The sequence below is a fragment of the Anguilla rostrata genome, chromosome 4 (genome assembly GCF_018555375.3).
Source record: "Anguilla rostrata isolate EN2019 chromosome 4, ASM1855537v3, whole genome shotgun sequence".
In the NCBI taxonomy this organism is placed as follows: Eukaryota; Metazoa; Chordata; class Actinopteri; order Anguilliformes; family Anguillidae; genus Anguilla; species Anguilla rostrata.
Window position 1 is genome coordinate 8429110 of NC_057936.1, and position 19245 is coordinate 8448354.

The 19245-nt window shown below is 45.4% G+C and overlaps 1 protein-coding gene across 1 annotated transcript; it reads left to right on the forward strand.

Moving 5' to 3' along the window:
* The first annotated feature begins 7797 nt into the window (after window positions 1-7797).
* On the forward strand, window positions 7798-19101 carry npl (N-acetylneuraminate pyruvate lyase (dihydrodipicolinate synthase)). The gene is made up of 12 exons (XM_064330429.1): window positions 7798-7955; window positions 8493-8583; window positions 8694-8767; window positions 10592-10679; window positions 11801-11858; window positions 12220-12295; window positions 12797-12889; window positions 13389-13534; window positions 14205-14251; window positions 15218-15302; window positions 16101-16140; window positions 17527-19101. The coding sequence occupies exons 1-12, from the start codon at window positions 7949-7951 to the stop codon at window positions 17703-17705; spliced, it is 984 nt and encodes a 327-aa protein (XP_064186499.1). The 5' UTR covers window positions 7798-7948; the 3' UTR covers window positions 17706-19101.
* Window positions 19102-19245: the final 144 nt, after the last annotated feature.

Sequence of the window (19245 nt, forward strand, 5' to 3'; positions counted from 1 at the left end):
TAAAAAAAATACTAAACCATCTTCTAAATACCTCTGATAAACTTACAGATGCTGTAAATAGTACCTCTCAATATCCACTCCGCTCCATGTGAACGCAATACTCAGCTCACTCACGCTGAACACACAAAAAAAATATTTTCCCAGGCCTCCACATACCAACCAGTTTCAAAGAACAACACATAAATTTCGGAGCCCTAGGGGCAAACGTCACTACCCTTTATTATCAATTTTAGGAAACGTTGTTTTCCCCCTCAGCGTTTCGATCGCTTGCAGCGCGAGACAACATTGTACAAGACCGCCGACTGGTGGGAATACTCCGGTACTGCCGCATTCCCCTTTCAGCATTGCATCACCTCTCGAAGCTGGGATCTCAAACTCACATCCTGGGGGGTCGCGTATGTGCCCACGCTTAAGTAATTAATTCAAGTCACGGATAAGCCCAAGAGTCCGAGTGTTGTTTCCAAGGCGTGAATTAGTCTACTGACTGAAAGGAAACCACGAAGTCCTGCAGACACCAAGAGCCTCCAGGACTGGACTTTGAGACCCCTATCTTGAGGAGAGTTGGAAGCCAGAATACCACCCAAAACAGCATGATATTATTAGGGTGGGGGGCATTTGATATTTTCGAAAAGTTGAGGAGAGGACGTGTGCACCCTGTACCCCCAGTATTTATGTCTATGATAGTTATGAAGAATTACACGGTTGGGATTCGTAGCATTGGGCTGACTATGTGTGACTGTAGACATTCAGAATCCAGCAGCGACACCCCAAAATTTCGCCCAATCAAATTACTGGTCAATCTTAAAATTCATAAAGAAATCTGCATTGTCCCTATCGAATGATCTGTCAACCAGTCAATCAGTCATTGGATCTACATTCTAGCCATCTACATTCAGCTGTGTTTTTACTACCCAAAAACTGTGTAGGGAAGACACAATAAGAAATGTGACAAGAAATGACAGTTGGAGAGGCGCAGCCTTTGGGTGTCCAGTGGATAAAGAGCATTCCAGGATGTTGTGCGCACAGTGCGAAAGAAAATGGCTGCCAGTGGAGACGAAAAAACAGGAAAGGTGTGGCTTGAGACTCTGGAGCCCTGGAGACAGCAGAAGAGAACTGGGAAACAACAGCACATGCCACCACAGGCTCAGTTTCGGATGACCGTCCATTCCGTCCCAAAAATGTGTCCCCTCGCCTCGCTGTCCTAAGCAGACAGGGCGCTTCACTGGCCCTGTAGCCTGTGACATCATTGCTGGTGAGTCAGCGGGATAGTGGCCTATCAGGGCTCTTCATTTTCCATTCCACGCATGAACATCTCTACGTCCCCCTTCCAGTCACGTGATTGGTAGTCGGTGGCCCTTGCCAGTACGAGAGAGCCAGGCAATAAAAAGGAAGCAAGGCCTGGTGCAAGGCCTCGTGTTCATCAATTGTTGTGAGAGCAGATAAACATGGGCTACTCAATAAACGATTCAGGCACTACCGTTGGCTACTACTGGAAAACAGGGCTACAGAGGAGAGCTCTCCAGGATGGAGCTGGCCAAGGCTTAGGCTTTAAACAAGTCTGCTGCCCTTCCAAGGAGGGAGGAGAGAGAGAGAGAGAATATAAAAAGGAACTGAAAGTGGAAACCAGTACCATCAACAGCTGCGCCATACAACAAGGGGTCATACTCTCTAAACTCTCGAAACAATCGCCTCCAAGCCAAAATTCAAACTGTCCTCCACCCCACTTCTGTCTCTCTGTCTCTGTACACATCCCGTTTTTAAACCCTTTAAGGTGTGAGATCACAAATATATGATTAGAACGTTCTTATAACTGAATATTCTAATGCTGATGTAACAATCACTACTGGTAACCGAAAGCCATGGAGTTCTAGAACACTAAGAATTTTGAAAAAATATTCCATAAATCCTGATCTCCAAAAGGGTTAAAGAATCTTTTCCCATGTAAACACACACATCAGCCTGCGTCATTCTGATGCAGACTACATTGCCCTCTCTCTTTCTCTCACCAAAATTATCACAAATTATTACCCTGTCCTGCCCACCCAACTGCTCACCTCTGCCCCTGGCCTTGTTGCTAAGCAACACCTCCCCCTCCCTGTGCTCTCTCAGCACCTCCAGTAGGATGTTGCCTTCCTTCTGGAACAGGAAGAGGAGGGGCAAGGTGATGTCATCTGTGCTGTGCCCGTCTCCGGCCATCTGGAAGAGAGGTGCCTTCTCACTGCTGCTGCCCTCTCTGTCATCTGCTGGGGGAGGGAAGAGAGAGAGAGAAGAGAGAGGGAGGAAAGAGAGAGAGGAAAGAGGGAAGAGGGAGGGAGGAAAGAGAGAGAGAAGAGAGAGGGAGGAAAGAGAGTGGGGACAGAGGGAAGAGAGAGGGAAGAGGGAGGAAAGAGTGAGGGGAGAGAGAGGGAGGAAAGAGAGAGGGAAGAGGGAGGGAGGAAAGAGAGAGGGAAGAAAGAGTGAGGGGAGAGAGGGAGGGAGGGGAGAGAGCAGAGAGAGGGAAGTGAGAGAGGGAAGAGGTTGTGTTTGGGGGGGCGATGACAAACCAGCCACATTCACCTCCCTTTAAATCCACCATTACCGGGTGGGGAAGATAATTATGTATCACAGGGGATGAGGAACCCTGTTCCTGGAGAGTTGTACCTGTCTCCTGCCAACGTCTGCTATAAATTATTTAAACGGCCTAATCTCAAATGCAATATGACATTATAGCATTTAATGATGAGCTTGTGAATGACAGCTGTAAAATGGTAATGAAACCGGTTACCGTCATCCTGATATACTAAATGAACTGACACCGCCGTCTATATTATATTGCTGGGAGCAGAATGTGGCGAAGAAATCCAAGAAAGACAGATGGCCCTCCAAGAACGAGGAGCTTCCCCACCCCAGATACAAGGGTTTAGGAGGACATTTTTTTCTTTTATAGAGGACCAGGGCAGTTATATAGGCATCAGTTGCTTAAACACGGATCTTCCAATTTACTGGAAGACAACCCTCATCCCCTCCTTCCCATCCATACCTCATCCCTCACTCCTTTAGTTTCACCATCCCCTGTTTTGCCGTGCTCACCCCCGTGTTGCACTTGGACAGGTCCATGTCCAACTGCACTGGGTCTGCGGTCAGTACCACCCTGCCAAAAAAGGGGTGTTCTTTATTTTTTCTGCCAGTCCTTATTCATTTTATTACTTTATTCAGACAGGGGGAAGGAAGGGAGAGTAACAGACAGAGCAGGGCAGTGCAGAAAGTGCTGTGGAAGGGGATCGAACCCTATAACCACCCGGGGGGATTTGTATCGGGGTTGAGAGCTGGCCCTCTTACAGACTGCATCGCACGTCTTGCCAACGGGGTGCTTGCTTTTTACGTAGTTTGGTACCAAAACACCTGATTCAGCTCATCAACTGATTCGGGTCTTCAGTTCGGACTTTATTCTGTCGAATCAGGTGTTTTAGTGCTGGGCTAGAATAGAGGCCTGCACTCACTCACTCACTGATGCTTCTCAGAAAAGACTGGGGAGTCCTGATATCAAATCAAATCAAATTTTACTTGTACAGCGTTTTTTTTCGCAGAAAACTGTCACAGAGGCGCGGTACAGAGAGGCAGACAAGAGAAAAAACAGGGCTAAAGAGCCAAAACCAGGCCTGAACCCCCAAATAGCGAGGACATGAAGTTAAAAAAAAAAAAAAACTCCCAGTGGGGAGAAAAACCCTCAAACGATGGTGAGAAAAAACTCCCAGATGAGAAGAAATCTCAGAAGAAACCTGGCTATAGGGGGGAAGCCCATCCTCCACTGGCCAGCCTGGTGTAAAATAGCGGCACAATGGACGTAACAGAAATATAATAAGGGATCAGTCACAGAAAATAAAACAGGTTAAGCAAGTTACAGCTGAGGTAATGAACTAACTTGAGTAGTAGAAGTCCAAATTGTGTAGTTTAGTAGTACAGTGGTGTTTAGTGGGGCAGGGTGATGCATCTGGAGCTCCAGGCCGTGTCCAGCTGTGGGACCAAAGCAGGGGAAGAACAGGGCTGCAGCGGTCCGTGACCATAGAGTGAGAGGCAGGGCTGGAGCGGTCCGTGACCATAGAGTGAGAGGCAGGCCTGGAGCGGTCTGAAACCATAGAGTGAGGGTCAGGGCTGGAGAGGTCTGCAACCATAGAGTGAGAGGCAGGGCTGGAGCGGTCTGCAACCATAGAGTGAGGGTCAGGGCTGGAGCGGTCTGCAACCATAGAGTGAGAGGCAGGGCTAGAGCGGTCTGCAACCATAGAGTGAGAGGCAGGGCTGGAGCGGTCTGCAACCATAAAGTGAGAGGCAGGGCTGGAGCGGTCTGAAACCATAGAGTGAGAGTCAGGGCTGGAGCCGTCTGCTACCATAGAGTGAGAGTCAGATCTGGAGCAGTCTGCAACCATAGAGTGAGAGTCAGGGCTGGAGCGGTCTGCAACCATAGAGTGAGAGGCAGGGCTGGAGCGGTCTGAAACCATAGAGTGAGAGTCAGGCCTGGAGCGACCCCGTGAACTCAGGGAGAGGAAACTGGAGCGGTCTGTGAATATCAGACCTGGGTCAAACACGTATTTGTTTTGGATTCAAATACTTTTCTGTGCTCTGTTGATCTTGTCTGGTGTACTTGAGCCTGCCAACATGACCAGAAGGCGGGGTTTGTACTTTTGAGAGTATTTCATTGGTTCCAGTACACAATACAGGATCAGTAAAGAGTAGAAAAGTATTTGAATCCAAAACAAATATGTATTTGAACCCAGGTGTGGTGAATATAGAGGGCCCCAGCCCTGTGTCAAGCCTAGATTGAGCATCCAGAGGGTGCCCGCCTCTGCGGCAGTACCTGGCAAACAGTTCCACGCACTGATAACACTCCAGGCGGGGAACAATATGTGTAAACAATGCCTTCTGATATGCCAGGGGCCCGTGTCACCAAGCAGGATTACTGAGTCAGATGGATAACTGCACTGAGTGAAACCTGGAACCCTCACAAATCTGGAACACGGACTGAAGTGAAAAGAGCTGTTCTGAGAGACAGAAAGAGAGAGAGAGAGAGAGAGAGAGAGAGAGAAGCAGCAAATTACGTCACGGCTTGCCATAAACAGAGGGACAGCCACTGATTATATCTGGGTATATATATATCTATCTATGTTAAATCAATTCTGACAGAGTATATTTTTACTCTGACAGGATACACATGATGCCTACTGAACTCGTGTAAACTCTGTCACAGCTGATCTGACACTGAATATTTTACCGCGCACCGAATTCAGGTCGCTAAGTGAAACAATGCCCGACGTGCTAACATTAGCGAGCGCCGCCGCCATCATTTCTTGTATCCTGGCAAAGAAGCGTTAGCCACTCCAGCTAAGAGTGACAATGATACTGAGCAGAAGTGATACTGAGAATAACTAACAGGGGCTCTGTTTGGACGCTTGAAATGCTAATGAGAGCCATTAAAAGAACAGCACACTGTATTGTGCATGCTAGAAAGACAGAGAGAGAGAGAGAGAGAGAAAGAGAGAGAGCAAGGGAGAAAGAAAATGAGAGAGAGAGAGAGAGAGGGGGGGGGGGCTGGAAAGAAAGGACTCTCACAGCTTTGAAGCGATGGAGGAAGAGGTCATCCCTGAAGAGGATATAGGCCTTCAGCAGGTACTCATTGTTTGAGTCAATCTCTGCCCCAATTCCATTTTCTGTAATGGCAAAAATGGGAAGTACTGACCACACACAGCACCTTGCATAAGTATTCATTATTTCAGATGAAAAATACTCACCCCAACCATGACTTCAAAACGATGTTCTAGATACGAGTGTCTGCTGTATACCAACAATCTAATTTTGCATGTTTTTTTTCTTTCGCTTTTTTTGCTTTGGAGTCGGTTGCGTAGAATATATGCATATCTAGTGTCTTGATGTGATGATCTGAGGAGGCTGTTGAAGAGGCGAGTGCTTTTGCTAAGCGCTGCAGACACAAGCCAGCACACATTGCGCAGTCAACGTGGACCGCTGCCACAAGCAGCCATTAGCGCCAGCTTGTTTAAACAGAGACGCCGTGCTTTTTCACCTCTGCCCATCCTTCATTTGCATCCCAAATCACCCTCCCTTGCTCCATCCCACCACACACACCCCTATGCTTCTGCCCCCCCCCCCCCCCCCCCCGCCCCTTCTCTCTCAGATAAACATAGTAAAAGACAAATCACCCTGCCCTCCCAAAGCAATGAAGTGGGCAGTCTGGATATGCAGTGACCCTCCGACCGTTAAATTCTCCGTGACGCGTCGCTTATTCTCTGAGCCTCGCGCTTAGAATCTTCTTAGTTTATGTTAGTGTTACACCCATCTGCCAGCAGGGGGTGCTAGGCCCGTGCTTTCGGCTGTTAACTGAAAGCATTGTGGTTTGTGCATATCCAGGAAAGCCACAGGCTAGAGGGAGAATAGCACCCCCTGTTGGCAGATGGCCGTAACAGTTACTTCTCTAGCAAGCACTGGCAGACAAGTCTAGCCAGCAGGACTACACTTTAAACTCAGAACAACATCTTCAGTGTCAGAACGCTGACTCTACCCATCTACACATCTATTTATACATCATGTAACTTTATCATGTTACAGTATATCTCTGCTCTTCATATAGTTAAATTATTAAACGTAATAAATGTAAACTATTATGGTAATTATTAAGCAATACACATGTCATTATCATTATTATACTTTATACGATTTTAATATATAATTACAATTATCATGAAAGAAAAGATAGGGTTCAACATTTTTTGGACATAGGCAGTTAGCCATTTGTTGGGTTAATGAGGAAGGTGCTGATCGTAGAGGCTGATATGCACGGGTTGACCAGCAGAGAGAAAGAAAGAAAACGTTCACTTAATTCTCTTTCATGTTGTACTGTCTAATTGAACCTGGTTTGTTGAATTTCTGTACTCTTTGGAGTTGTGGTCTTCTGTGGACAGTAAGACTGCAGTGGGTGATCCATGGGTGGGCACAGGCAAGTTTTTCCACCAAGGGTGCTGTTACAGTACATGGCATAGCAGGTTAGCTATACTGTGTGCACATATATCCTGCGTATAATGTCGTGTTGTGTCACAGTATGGTTAAGTACACGACATCTAAGTGGTCTAGATAGGGCTTTCTGACTGTGTGCGCAAATGCTGCATGACAAGCAATTAATTACTGTTCCAGGATGTTGAACAGATATTAATATGTGGACACATGAATTGCATGGTCTGAATTGCATGAAGTTCATGGAAGTTTAGACCAGACGGTAATTACGTAACACAGTAGGCTAAATATGAATCAAGTTAATACATACGTATTTACTATAAACCAACAAACAAATAAAAACAAAAAATGATCCTCTGGTCAGCCTGGCCCCCAAAGCACAAATGCAGACGTCATCTACATATTACCTTCTATTGTGTTTAGGCGGGTCGAAAATATGGGATGGTGAGATATTCTGCACGAAGTAAAAAAAAATAACGTTTACTGCAAATACAAGAGATCCAAGTTACGTTGCCTGTTATAGCCTACTTAAAGGAAACCAGCCATGACTCAAGGATAGACTGGAAATTATAAAACAGTGTCAGCACTTTTCCATACAGACATGTCTGTCGTTGTAGCAATATAACAGACAATGTCTTGCATTGTATATCGAGACATTTTCGACTCGATACGCTTAATGGACAGCGCTTGATCAGAAATAAGCGTCGGAGTGTGGATGTGAAATTTCACACCACTCCTTGAATTTAGGATGAGCGGCATTAAACTTATAAAACTACATTGCCCAACTAGCTGAGCTCATGTGACTACCTCACATGACTTGGTCCGCTGTTTATCTCGGAGTGTATAAATGAACATTTCGCAGAACTGGGCACTGACCAATTCTTACAACTGAATCGCGAAGGGTCTAACACCGGCTCATTACGCCGAATCGAACTGGAACTGATCCGTTCGTATGAAAGGTACAGTGTCTATTTTGTTTGTTTGTTTTTACGCGCTTAAACTGTGGGTCTCTAATATCTCCGAGTTATCCGATTGACAGTTCAATATTATCCTCCATATAGGAGACAGTGCATGGAACATGAAGCAAGCAAAAACAATGTTATTGTAGCCATAAGCCGTCAGCACAACGTTACAGTCAATAAGAGATAATAAATAATAAACCTGTCGAGTATGGTGATAAGAGAGTGAGCTAGTGCTCAGAGATTAACTGATGCAAGTGACATTTATGAAGTTACGCATCTGAGCGTACTTGTGTGACGACACAAAGAGGAAGCTTAAATACTAACTGGAAAAGAAACCAACATCCCTACGTCCAGTCATATTATTTGTGTTGACTCAGCGCTTTCTGAACGGAAGCCAGCTAACGTTTTTTTAAAACTGATTTTTATGACGGACATCAGGGATTTAGCACTGCGAGCAGAGCAGAGCAGAGATTTGTTCCCGCGTGCAGCTGCACTCAATGTGTGAGTTGTGCCGTTATTGATTTGACTTTTCAGGAGAGTTCACCCATCCAGCCATGGCTTCCCCGGTTGGCAAAAAGCTCACAGGACTGGTAGCTGCTACCTTCACCCCCCTCACTCCTGAAGGGTAGGATCTTTGACTTTGTCACCGGTCAAATTGTTTAAAATTCGGTTATTGCAGTGGACGCCGATGCCCCCCCTCCTTGGAATCCTAACACCCACTGTGTTTTTTTTCAGTGAGATTAATCTCCCTGTGATTGGGCTGTACATTGACTACCTGCTGGAGCATCAGGGAGTTCGGAACGTGTTCGGTGAGATTCTCGACCCTTTGACCCGGAATTTCACTTTTTTCCATAAACCAGCATTTTTTTGAACACAGAAAGTTCGTAGTGCGATTATTTGAAAGTAATGTTTTACAGTAGCTAACTTTTCGTAGCGCATTATGGCCTGTGCAAATGCAGGAGGAAGACCTTGGAAGCATACAATGGCATTACGCAACCAATTTAAGGTGGACCGGTGATGTCAAATCGGGAGCCACCTCGAGCGTCGTCCCTCATTCTACTGACAGAACGCAATCCGAAGAATCTCTTGCACTTCCCTTTGTTAAGCCCCGTTGTTTCTGTACTTCCCTCTGCACGTGACTGCCTTTTTAGCCGTCAGATTACGTAACCACGTCTGCGTTTGTGTATGATACGCACAATCATTACTGCTTGCTTTGGGTAGTGTGTGTTTCGGGGGTTCCCATGGTGATTAAAAAGTACTTGAAAATATTTTGGCCCTGGAAAGTCATGGGAAGGTTTCATCGTCCTTGATATGTCGGGGGAAACATCCCAAATAAAAAAAATAATGATCTTGGGGCCGTTGGGTAGTGTAGAGGTATAAGCACTCGCCTACCACCTCAGAGGCCCGGGTTCAATCCCCAGCAATCGTACTTCCGGCTTGGCCAGATGTTCCTACGAACACAATTGGCAGTGTTCACGGGAGGGAAGCCGGTGAGAGTATGAGTCCTGATTGTTGCATTAGCGACTCCTACTGGTTGGTCGGGGCGCCTGTTCAGCGTCCCGACCAAGAGATAGCGATAGCGTGAACCTCCGCACGCGTTTCGCTCTCCCAGTGAAACTCCTCGCTGTCAGGTGAAAAGAAGTGGTATGTGGTAGTCTACACCCTCCCCAGACCGACAGAAGGATAGCGCATCAACCAGGACTGTGATACACACAGGGAACTGGTATAACAACTAAATTGGGGAGAAAATGGCAATAAATAAATAATGATCTTAACCTTGAGTCTTTCATGGCAACTCCCTAGCTTGGTTTCGGTTACAGTGTTACAATGAAGTGTTTCGCTATCAGCTAAGATCAATTGGACACACGGGTGGTTTGAACATTGATTTCACTACCAAAATTCATCAGCCACTGGAAGTGTGTAAAAGTACTCTCATAGCTTGTTGCTGACTATTGTACCAAAAAAAAAAAACCTTGGCAATCTTTCATTTATCACGAGAACACAACCCTGGTCCTTGAGAGCCACAGATTGTGCTGGTCTTTGCTGTTACTCAGCACTTAAGTAGCAAAATAAGCAATTATTTACACAGTGACCTCATCGCACCTGGTTTCTTGAGTTGGTTGCTGATTTTTATGGTTAAAACAAAAGCCAGCAGTCCTTGTGGCTCTTGGTGGTCAAAACTGCCGACTCATGCGTTTGTCCTTAAAGTGACAGTTGGACACATAACATTGCTGATCATGCTTTTTGAAATGTATTTTCTTGCTGTGAATGCTCCTATACCCGCCATTGTAGAGCCGGCTAGCTGTCAGAAACTTCTGTCATCATCCAAAATATCCTGTCCTTCATTACACATAAAAAACTGTCTGGGCCAATCGAAAACAAACAGTAAAATGTTCAGTAAAATGTAAAATGTTCAGTGTTAAATATACTCTTACAGTGTACACATGGTCCTTATTGGACTCATATAAACTTGATGAATCAACATTGGGCATTATGCTGTGTACTCTAAGCCTGAAATACAGTAATGTTAAATAAAGACCCCAGGTAGTGATTTATCAATGTAAAATGACAGAATATTTTGTCAGGGAAAATATAAGTGTGATGTGAGACTGGGAAACCTTGTTATTCTCTAGTGAACGGGACGACTGGAGAGGGGATGTCTCTCAGCGTGGAGGAGAGGAAGAAACTGGCAGAGGAGTGGTGTGGGAAAGGAAAGGGAAAGTAAGGCAAAACCGTCCATCCATCCATTATCTGTACCTACTTATCCTGGACTGGGTCACGTGGGGGGGTGGGGGTGGTGGGGGGGTGCTGGAGCCTATCCCAGTGTGCACTGGGCAAGAGGCAGGAGTACACCCTGGGCAGGCTGCCAAACTATCACAGGGCACACACACCATTCACTCACATACTCATAGTGACATGATGTACACTGCAAAAACAAAAAAAAATAAATCTAAGTATTTTAGTCTTGTATTCAGTTTTAAAATATTATTTCTATTACCTTTGTTGCTAAAAAAATATTGCAGATGAGGTAAGACAGTTTGATTCCTTTCAAGACTTGCCAAGAGTCTAGAAAATTTTACTTGTCAAGCAAACAGGAATTTCGACAAGCTACTTGGGGGGAGGGGGGGGAGTTTTACATCTTGTTACGAGACTAAAACACTTGTTACGACAGACTTTTTTTTTTTTTTTTTGCTGTGCAGCACCGTGGGTGCTCCTAGGCTTGCCCCGACTCAGCTTTATTGCACAACTCTATTCATTATTAGGAGTCAACTGTCTGGGCTGTTGGGTGGCTCATTCTGTTAAGGCACCATGCTGTGGTGCATGGATGAGCCCCACGGTCTTCGAGAGGTAGTTAGCTACAGCAGCTGTCCATAGATGTTTGCATGATTCTTATAAGAAAAGCCACACAGACAGCCTCCCTCCAGGAGCTCTTTAGCAGTTGCATTGTTGGCGGTTGCGTCGCCCAAGGTACGGGAGGGTTCAGTTGGTTAAGGGTCCGCAGCTCACCCTTATCTAGTGACCTCCGCTCGTCAGTCAGTGCCCCCCCCCCCCCCCCACTTGTAGACTGCATGTTAAGGCTGCGTATGAAAGGTCCTCCTCCGACTCCACCCTGTGCGAGCTTAGCCAAATCTCTGTTTTTTTTTTTTTTTTTTTTTGAAGTCCACGTCTGAATGGTGAAAGGTGCTAAATTTGGTGGGAGAGAATGTTCGGCAAGAAAGCCAAATGCTAGCAGTCACCCCAGAGAACATTTAGGGTCTGAACATCCAAAAAAAATCAGGTGTTTCCTGATTGGTCTGGGAAATGTCACAGCCCCGCGTGTGTGTCTCTCCACCTTCTGTCAGGCTGGAGCAGGTGATCGTGCACGTGGGCTGCATGAGCCTCAAGGACTCCCAGGACCTGGTAAATAACCCCTCTCTGCTGCTGGTACACCCTCCTATACCCTGCAGCACTGTGCTTCTACAGCCCCCGACACCCAAGTTAACCCTCCTGTTCTGTTCATTTTTTAGGTACAGCAAAAATGTTCCCGGGTCAATCCCCATACAGGGGGGGTTTGCAAATACATGAAATGAACCATTTTCATTTAAAATGTTGATTACACTAATTAAGGCCAGTAGAAGAAGTTTCATACTGAAAAAATAATTTTAAGTATTTTTCCTAGATTTTCAAACTTTAAAAAGGGTCAATTTGACCCGCAACATAACAGGAGGGTTAAAACACAGTTCCGGTAAGCCACCACTCTGCCCCGCTGTATTCCCTACAGGCGCGCCATGCAGCTGAAGCAGGGGCTGATGGGATAGCAGCCGTGTCTCCCAGTGTGTTCAAGCCCTCCGACGCAGGTGAAGAACCCAGAAACCCCTCCTTCTCAGAAATGCACACCTGTCACCAGCTCTTTCTCCTCCTTTTTTAAAATCTCTCGTCGCACTCGTGCCATGTTGAATTGTACGCTGCTGTTTTTTTTTTCGTTTAACGGCGTGGCACGGTGGTGCTGGGTAGCGCTGTCACCTCTCGCCACCCGGGTTCGAATCTCAGCCGGGGGCCTTCATGTGTGGAGTTTGCATGTTTCTTGGTTGTGTGGGGTTTCTTCCGGGTATTCCAGTTTCCTCCCACAGTCCAAAGACATGCAGGTTGGACTAATTGGGGTGGGGTGGGGTGGGGGTGTTGGGTTGGGGGGGTGGGGGTGGGGCAGTAACAGGGTGTTGCTATTAAAGAGCATGCGCGCACAGTGAACATACCCTGTATGTATAAAGCTTAATAGATGTTTACCTCTACATTCAGGCAGAGTGGTACGTGAACTCTCTTCCTTTTTCGGCCTGGCGTTTCCCCTGCTTCCTCAACAGGTGTGCTGAGGCAGTTCCTGCAGGAAGTGGCTGCTGCAGCTCCGGACCTGCCCTTCTACTACTACCACATCCCGGCGCTGACCGGGGTCAGCTGTGAGTGCCGGACCATGCGCTGACTGCCGCGGTCCCCTTATCTTTAAAAGAATTCTGTGTGGGGGCGGCCTGCTCGGGTGTGTAAACGCATTCCTCTAGGGGAGTGTCATCATCCTGAATGCCCCTGATTGGGGGAATGAATGCCCTGATCAGTAACTGAACATTATGATCAGAGAAATGTGAGTGCCTCATATTTATTATAGAAATATGTGTCATTACATTACATTACATTATAGGTTCTTAGCAGACGCTCTTATCCAGAGCGACTTACAACAAGTGCATTACAAAACTCGCATTTATGGAATTACTGTAGTTTTTTGTTACTAGTAATTTATGTTGCTAGTAATGTCCGTAGTGTTGATAAACGGATGCCATTTTACAGACTGGTAACAGGGTGCTGTCTTTAAAATCTACCTCTCTCAATTCTCTCTCTCCCACTCTCTGTCTCTCTCTCTCTCCCACTCTCTCTCTCTCTCTCTCTGTCTCTCTCTCTCTCCAGTGTTAGCCAGGGATGTCCTGGATGGGATAGAGAAGCAGATTCCCTCCTTCCGGGGGTTGAAGTTCAGTGGTGGTGACCTGCTGGACTTTGGCCAGTGTGTCAGTTACTGTCCGTCGGACTGGTCAGTCCTTTACGGCGTGGATGAGGTCAGCATTTTTTTTACTTGCCAGTGTATTCCTGTCTTTCTGTCTGTCTGTGTCTTTGTTTGTCTCAACAATAAATAAATAATCTTTTCAACATTTGTCAGTTTCAAATGCCGTGTCCACAGGGCTTTTTTTGATAAATATTTTGGATTTGAGAGAAAGTGATATTACATAACCTCGACACGTTGATGTTGATGTGTAGTTATACAATTGGGGGGGAAAGAATATAAAAATTATTGTGATGTGGCAAACGCGGTTTTAATCTTTTGATTTATGTGTGCCGCTGCGCAGTCAGTTAAATTGAGGGTTTATACTGTAAGCGCAAAGTCCTCTGTCAAATTGCATTTACATACTGACATTATTAGAGCGTATTTGAGCAGACATAGTGGAGGACAGCTGAATTTGTGTTGTATAAATTGTGTAATATAATTTTGCATGTCTTTGTGTCAGAAAAACAATATATGATAAAATGTAAATTGGGGGAGAGAAATTGCACATTTGCAAGATAAAATGAAAAAATAAAATAAAATAGTGGTACTGCCTTAATTGCTAATTTTTTGATAGTTGCTTTGCCCCCTTGTATACGTTGCCACGGTAGCCGCTGAACGATGCTGGTCCCTGCGTTGTCATGGTTATTGTGACTGAAATAGGATTCTTCCATGTCATGTTACAGCAGCTGCTGGCAGGTCTGGCTATGGGTGCCAATGGTGCAGTGGGCAGGTCAGTGCCAGTCTCTCAACTGAGTCTGTTTCACATCCACAGTGCTATATACACATCATCCACATCCACATCCACATGTGCTGTTCTCATATCCCCAATGTTATATACACACCATACACATCCACATTCCACATGTGCTGCTCTCACATCTCCAATGTTATATACACATCGTTTATATCCACTCACATTCACATCCCACATGTGCTGTTCTTACATCCCCAATGTTATGTACACACCATACACATCCACATTCACATTCCACATGTGCTTTTCTCACACCCCCAGTGTAATATACACATCATTCACATCCACATTCCACATCTGCTGTCTCACATCGCCAGTGTTATACACACATCATGCACATTTACTCACATCCATATTTACATCCTACGTGCACATTCCTCCAGAACCTAATCGTAACTGAAAATGAACTTTTAAAAAAAATATATAATGATAAACATATTCCACAGAAGCATATTCTTAAAAAATATATACACAAGAAGTAAATCAAGAAGTACTAAATGTGCCTCAAGGGTGCAGTAGTATTTAACCACCGGTGCTCTTTTGGAAACAGAGGGGATAAGGTTCATGAAAAAAAATTCCAAGGTACTCATGTGGATCGTAAGGCCTTTCACCCTGAAGAAGACCTTTCACCGCAACACGCTGGTCGTCAGGAATGTCTTACGTTCCTGTAGAAAATAAAGGCTTTACAGTCCGTGCGAGTGCCTTGGAATCTTTCTTCTATCTTTATATATATATATATATGTGTGTGTGTGTATATATATATATATAGCATTACCTGACAGCAGCAGTAATTGTATACTTGCCTATATATTGCAATGTTTTACAATGGCTGGATGATGTACATATATTTTATTTCAATATATTTTTACTTGTATTCCATTTCCATAAGAGTGACTTGGGGCAGGGGGGGAATTAACCTCTTTGTGTTGCTCCTCTCTGTAGTACATACAACTACCTGGGAAGCAGAGCACGTAGCCTGCTGACAGCCTTTGAAACAGGAGACCTCACTCAGGCTAGAACCTTACAGGTAAGGTACCTGTGAATGAACATGGTACAAGCCTAGACATTGCGTTACATTTATTTAGCAAGCCTAGACATTGCATTGCATTTATTAGGCTTTTTTTTATCCAAAGCGACGTACAAAAAGTGCATATCAAGGTCACAAAAAGTGCATATCAAGGTCACAAAAAGTGCATATCAAGGTCGACATCATGTACGTGGATTGAAATGAATGCATCTGAACTACTTATGTGCACATACGCAATTCATTTGTGATAAGGGTTGTGCACTGAGACAACAAAAAGAGGTTGGGCAGTCCCTTACAACATACAGACGTTGCTTATGTGAATACATATTTCAGATACACAAAAAATATGCGCCTCCGACCATTTTGACTGTAGTTTATAGATGTTGCATTTTACAACAAGATACATTTCAGTGTATTTTTTGCCCATTCCTGCACATACCTTGTGCCGCACCTTGCTAATAATATATTTATCATATTTATACCGATCCACTGTCTATATTGTTTATAACTGTCTATACTGTTTATATCACATTGTATTGTATTCATATTTATCAATATTGTATTCATATTTATTCACTTATGTACATACACCTCACTGCACTTTACTGCTTCTTTTGCACTTCTGGTTAGATGCTAACTGCATTTCGTTGTCTCAGTATGTGTACTCTGTGCAATGACAATAAAGTTGAATCTAATCTAATACGGTGCGTCAGTCTGCTTTAGCTCCAGATTAATTTCTCGTACGAGTGCACGGCCATGCTTTAAGCTTGATTGACTGCTCTTCCTCGTCCTCTTCAGTTCCAGGTTCAGGACGTTATTTCCTACGCAGTGAAGTTGGGTAAGTGGCTAGTGTGCAGTGTGCTTGGGTTGAATTAAATTCATTAGATGGAGGTGTTGATATTGCACAGAAGCAACACAAGGGGGCGGTATAGCATAATTTATTAGGACCTGGCCTTGTTACTCTGAAATTGAAGGTTAGATTCTTAGTAACGCTTTTGTACCCTTGAGCAGGGTACTGAACCCGAATTGCGTCTGTAAATATCCAGCTGTATAAATGGATTGTGTGTAAAAGAAGCTAAGCACTGTAAGTCAGTTTGGATTAGAGTGTCTGCTAAAATGTAAAGGTGTAAATGTGTTTAAGCACCTGGACTGGTAACTCAGAGATTACAGGTACTAATCCCAGGTGGGGCACTACCATTGTTCTCCTGAACAACGTACTTAACCTGAACTGTTTCAGCAAATAACCTGAGGGATAAGTGGGTCGTGTGTAAGCCAGGGATTAGTAAGTAGTAAGTAAGTCTACAGAGCAAATAAATACTGTAGTGATGTAATGTAGATAGAAACTGCTGACTTGATATTTTATTGTAATGGCAAATAATTCTGTATTTTCAATTACTGTGCATATTTTTTTTTTTTAATGTTGGAGGAGAAATCAACTTTAATTAAACTGTAACTCATGCTGAATTATGCAGCGTGCTGTGTGTGTGTGTCAGTGTGCTGTGTGTGTGTGTCTCAGTGTGCTGTGTGTGTGTGTCGGAGTGTGCTGTGTGTGTGTGTGTCGGGAGTGTGCTGTGTGTGTCTGAGTGTGCTGTGCTGTGTGTGTGTCGGAGTGTGCTGTGTGTGTGTGTCTGAGTGTGCTGTGTGTGTGTCGGGAGTGTGCTGTGTGTGTGTGTCGGAGTGTGCTGTGCTGTGTGTCGGAGCGTGCTGTGCTGTGCTGTGTGTGTCGGAGTGTGCTGTGTGTGTGTCTGAGTGTGCTGTGTGTGTGTGTCGGAGTGTGCTGTGTGTGTGTGTCGGAGTGTGCTGTGTGTGTGTGTCGGGAGTGTGCTGTGCTGTGTGTGTCTGAGTGTGCTGTGCTGTGTGTGTGTGTGTATGAGTGTGCTGTGCTGTGCTGTGTGTCTGAGTGTGCTGTGTGTGTGTGTGTGTGTATGAGTGTGCTGTGCTGTGCTGTGTGTGCTGTGTGTGTGTGTGTCTGAGTGTGCTGTGTGTGTGTGTGTGTATGAGTGTGCTGTGCTGTGCTGTGCTGTGTGTCTGAGTGTGCTGTGTGTGTGTGTGTGTGTATGAGTGTGCTGTGCTGTGCTGTGCTGTGCTGTGCTGTGTGTGTGTGTGTGTGTGTGTGTGTGTGTGTGTGTGTCTGAGTGTGCTGTGTGTGTGTGTGTGTGTGTGTGTGTGTGTGTCGGAGCGGTGCGTCGCTCGGTGCTAGCCGTGTCGCGTGTGTTTTGTGCAGGCTTTGACGTGGCGGTCAACAAGAGGCTGATGAGCGAGGTTTCGGGACTGGACCTGGGCCCCCCCCGTCTGCCCCTGAGGCCCTGCCCCCACCCCCGGGCCGTCTCCATCGCGCAGAGGCTCCGAGAGGGCGCCCCGGCCGGGCCCGTCCCGTGCCAGAATCCGAAAAGGGACGGGTGAAGGACCCCGCGCGTCCGCGCCTCGGTCCTCCGCGGGGGTCCTCTCGCGCCGCTGTGCGCTTACGCAACGCAAGCTCCTGGCGGATGGTGCAGCCGGGGCGTTTTTTTTAACGCTTTCTCAGTGTATTTAGATTTATTGTATTTAGATTTAGACATTAATCCCTTTTTTTACCGTATGAAACTGGCCGTATTTGTGCCAGAGCTGACTCACCCACTCCGCCCACACGAGTTCCACCCCGTGTTTCTGAATGGCTTCAGGCGCACGGCGTCCCCGCCGCAAACATTTCGAGCGTCGGTCAGACGGCTGGTCGAGCGTCGGTCGCGTCGGGTTGATGAGACGGCGATTAGTGGGGCGAAAAAAGAAAGTTTTCTTGCCGTGTGTAATTTTGATGAAACGCCGATCTGTTGCAGAAGCACTGACCCGTGGGTGTATTAGCGGTCGCGTCACGACTCCACATCGATCAGCCTCGTGTCCGCGGCGTAGATCGACAGATTGTTTTGGGGGGGAGTGTTGGTTGTCGTAGAAACACAGCCTTGCCTAAGTAGAGAGAAAGTAGATCGAACCGGGCAGTGTTTCCAGTGAAGGACCTCTTCTTGAAGCCAGTATGTTTCTCTCAGGTGCAAAAGGTCCTACATTTCAGAACATTACAGCACTTTAATAGGTAGGTATTTTTATGTAATGAGTGCTCATTGTTTACTGACCAATGAACACAAATTGCCAGTATTTTTTAAATTCTGCTCTTTTTACCTGACAAATAAAGGGCTTCTTAAAAACTTGCGTTTAAAAAAAAAAAAATGTCTTCCCTATGTATAGATGTGGAATCCTCAAGTCATCCTAGTTTCCTTTTCCTGGTGTTGTTTGTTTGTATTTACAATTCATACAGTATCACCTCCGACATTAATTTAAATTGTTTCCATGGGTGGATCTTCATAAAAGCCATATAACTCCTTTGTGCATACAAAACGAGTTTTCATAAGCACCACAAAGACATTTGTGACTACTTACTTCATTGCCAAAAGGTATTTGGTGTGTGTTTGTTACTTACATCAAAGCAAATAGGTATTTGGTGTGTGCTTGTTATTTGGCATATCATTGTAATGTCATTGTAATGACACAACATGCCTTATGGAGTTGCTCATATAGCAGTGCTTATTAAGTGGCTATGTCATGCTTATGAAGGAGCTACACAGCTCTTATGAAGCATCACCCTCAAATAAAGTGTTACATGCTTTTCATTATCCCTGTTTTCTTTTGTACCTCTTTTTTTCGTCTGCTTTGTTTCCTCTGTTACGTTTTCCCTTTCCTGTTTCTCTATGAGCTCTGGAATCTGGAGGTTTTTGGACTGTGGCCTTAGGAAACCGTTAAAAAATAAAAGAAAAACATGTTTATAACTCAAGTTGTGATACGGTAAATGGGGCCCTGGCCATTGATCCAGCCCGTGCAGATCTGGGCCAAACGTATCCGAAATAAATTCCGAGGACCTTGTTATTGAGGCGCTGGTGTGCGGGTGTCGAAATCTGATGAGCGGTACCAGATGCCG

Bases quoted from the DNA above. Each gene is read 5' to 3' on its own strand.
- npl (XM_064330429.1), top strand. The intron at 13,535-14,204 runs GTCAGCATTTTT...GTCATGTTACAG, and splicing joins TCCTTTACGGCGTGGATGAG to CAGCTGCTGGCAGGTCTGGC. The intron at 15,303-16,100 runs GTAAGGTACCTG...CGTCCTCTTCAG, and splicing joins CTCAGGCTAGAACCTTACAG to TTCCAGGTTCAGGACGTTAT.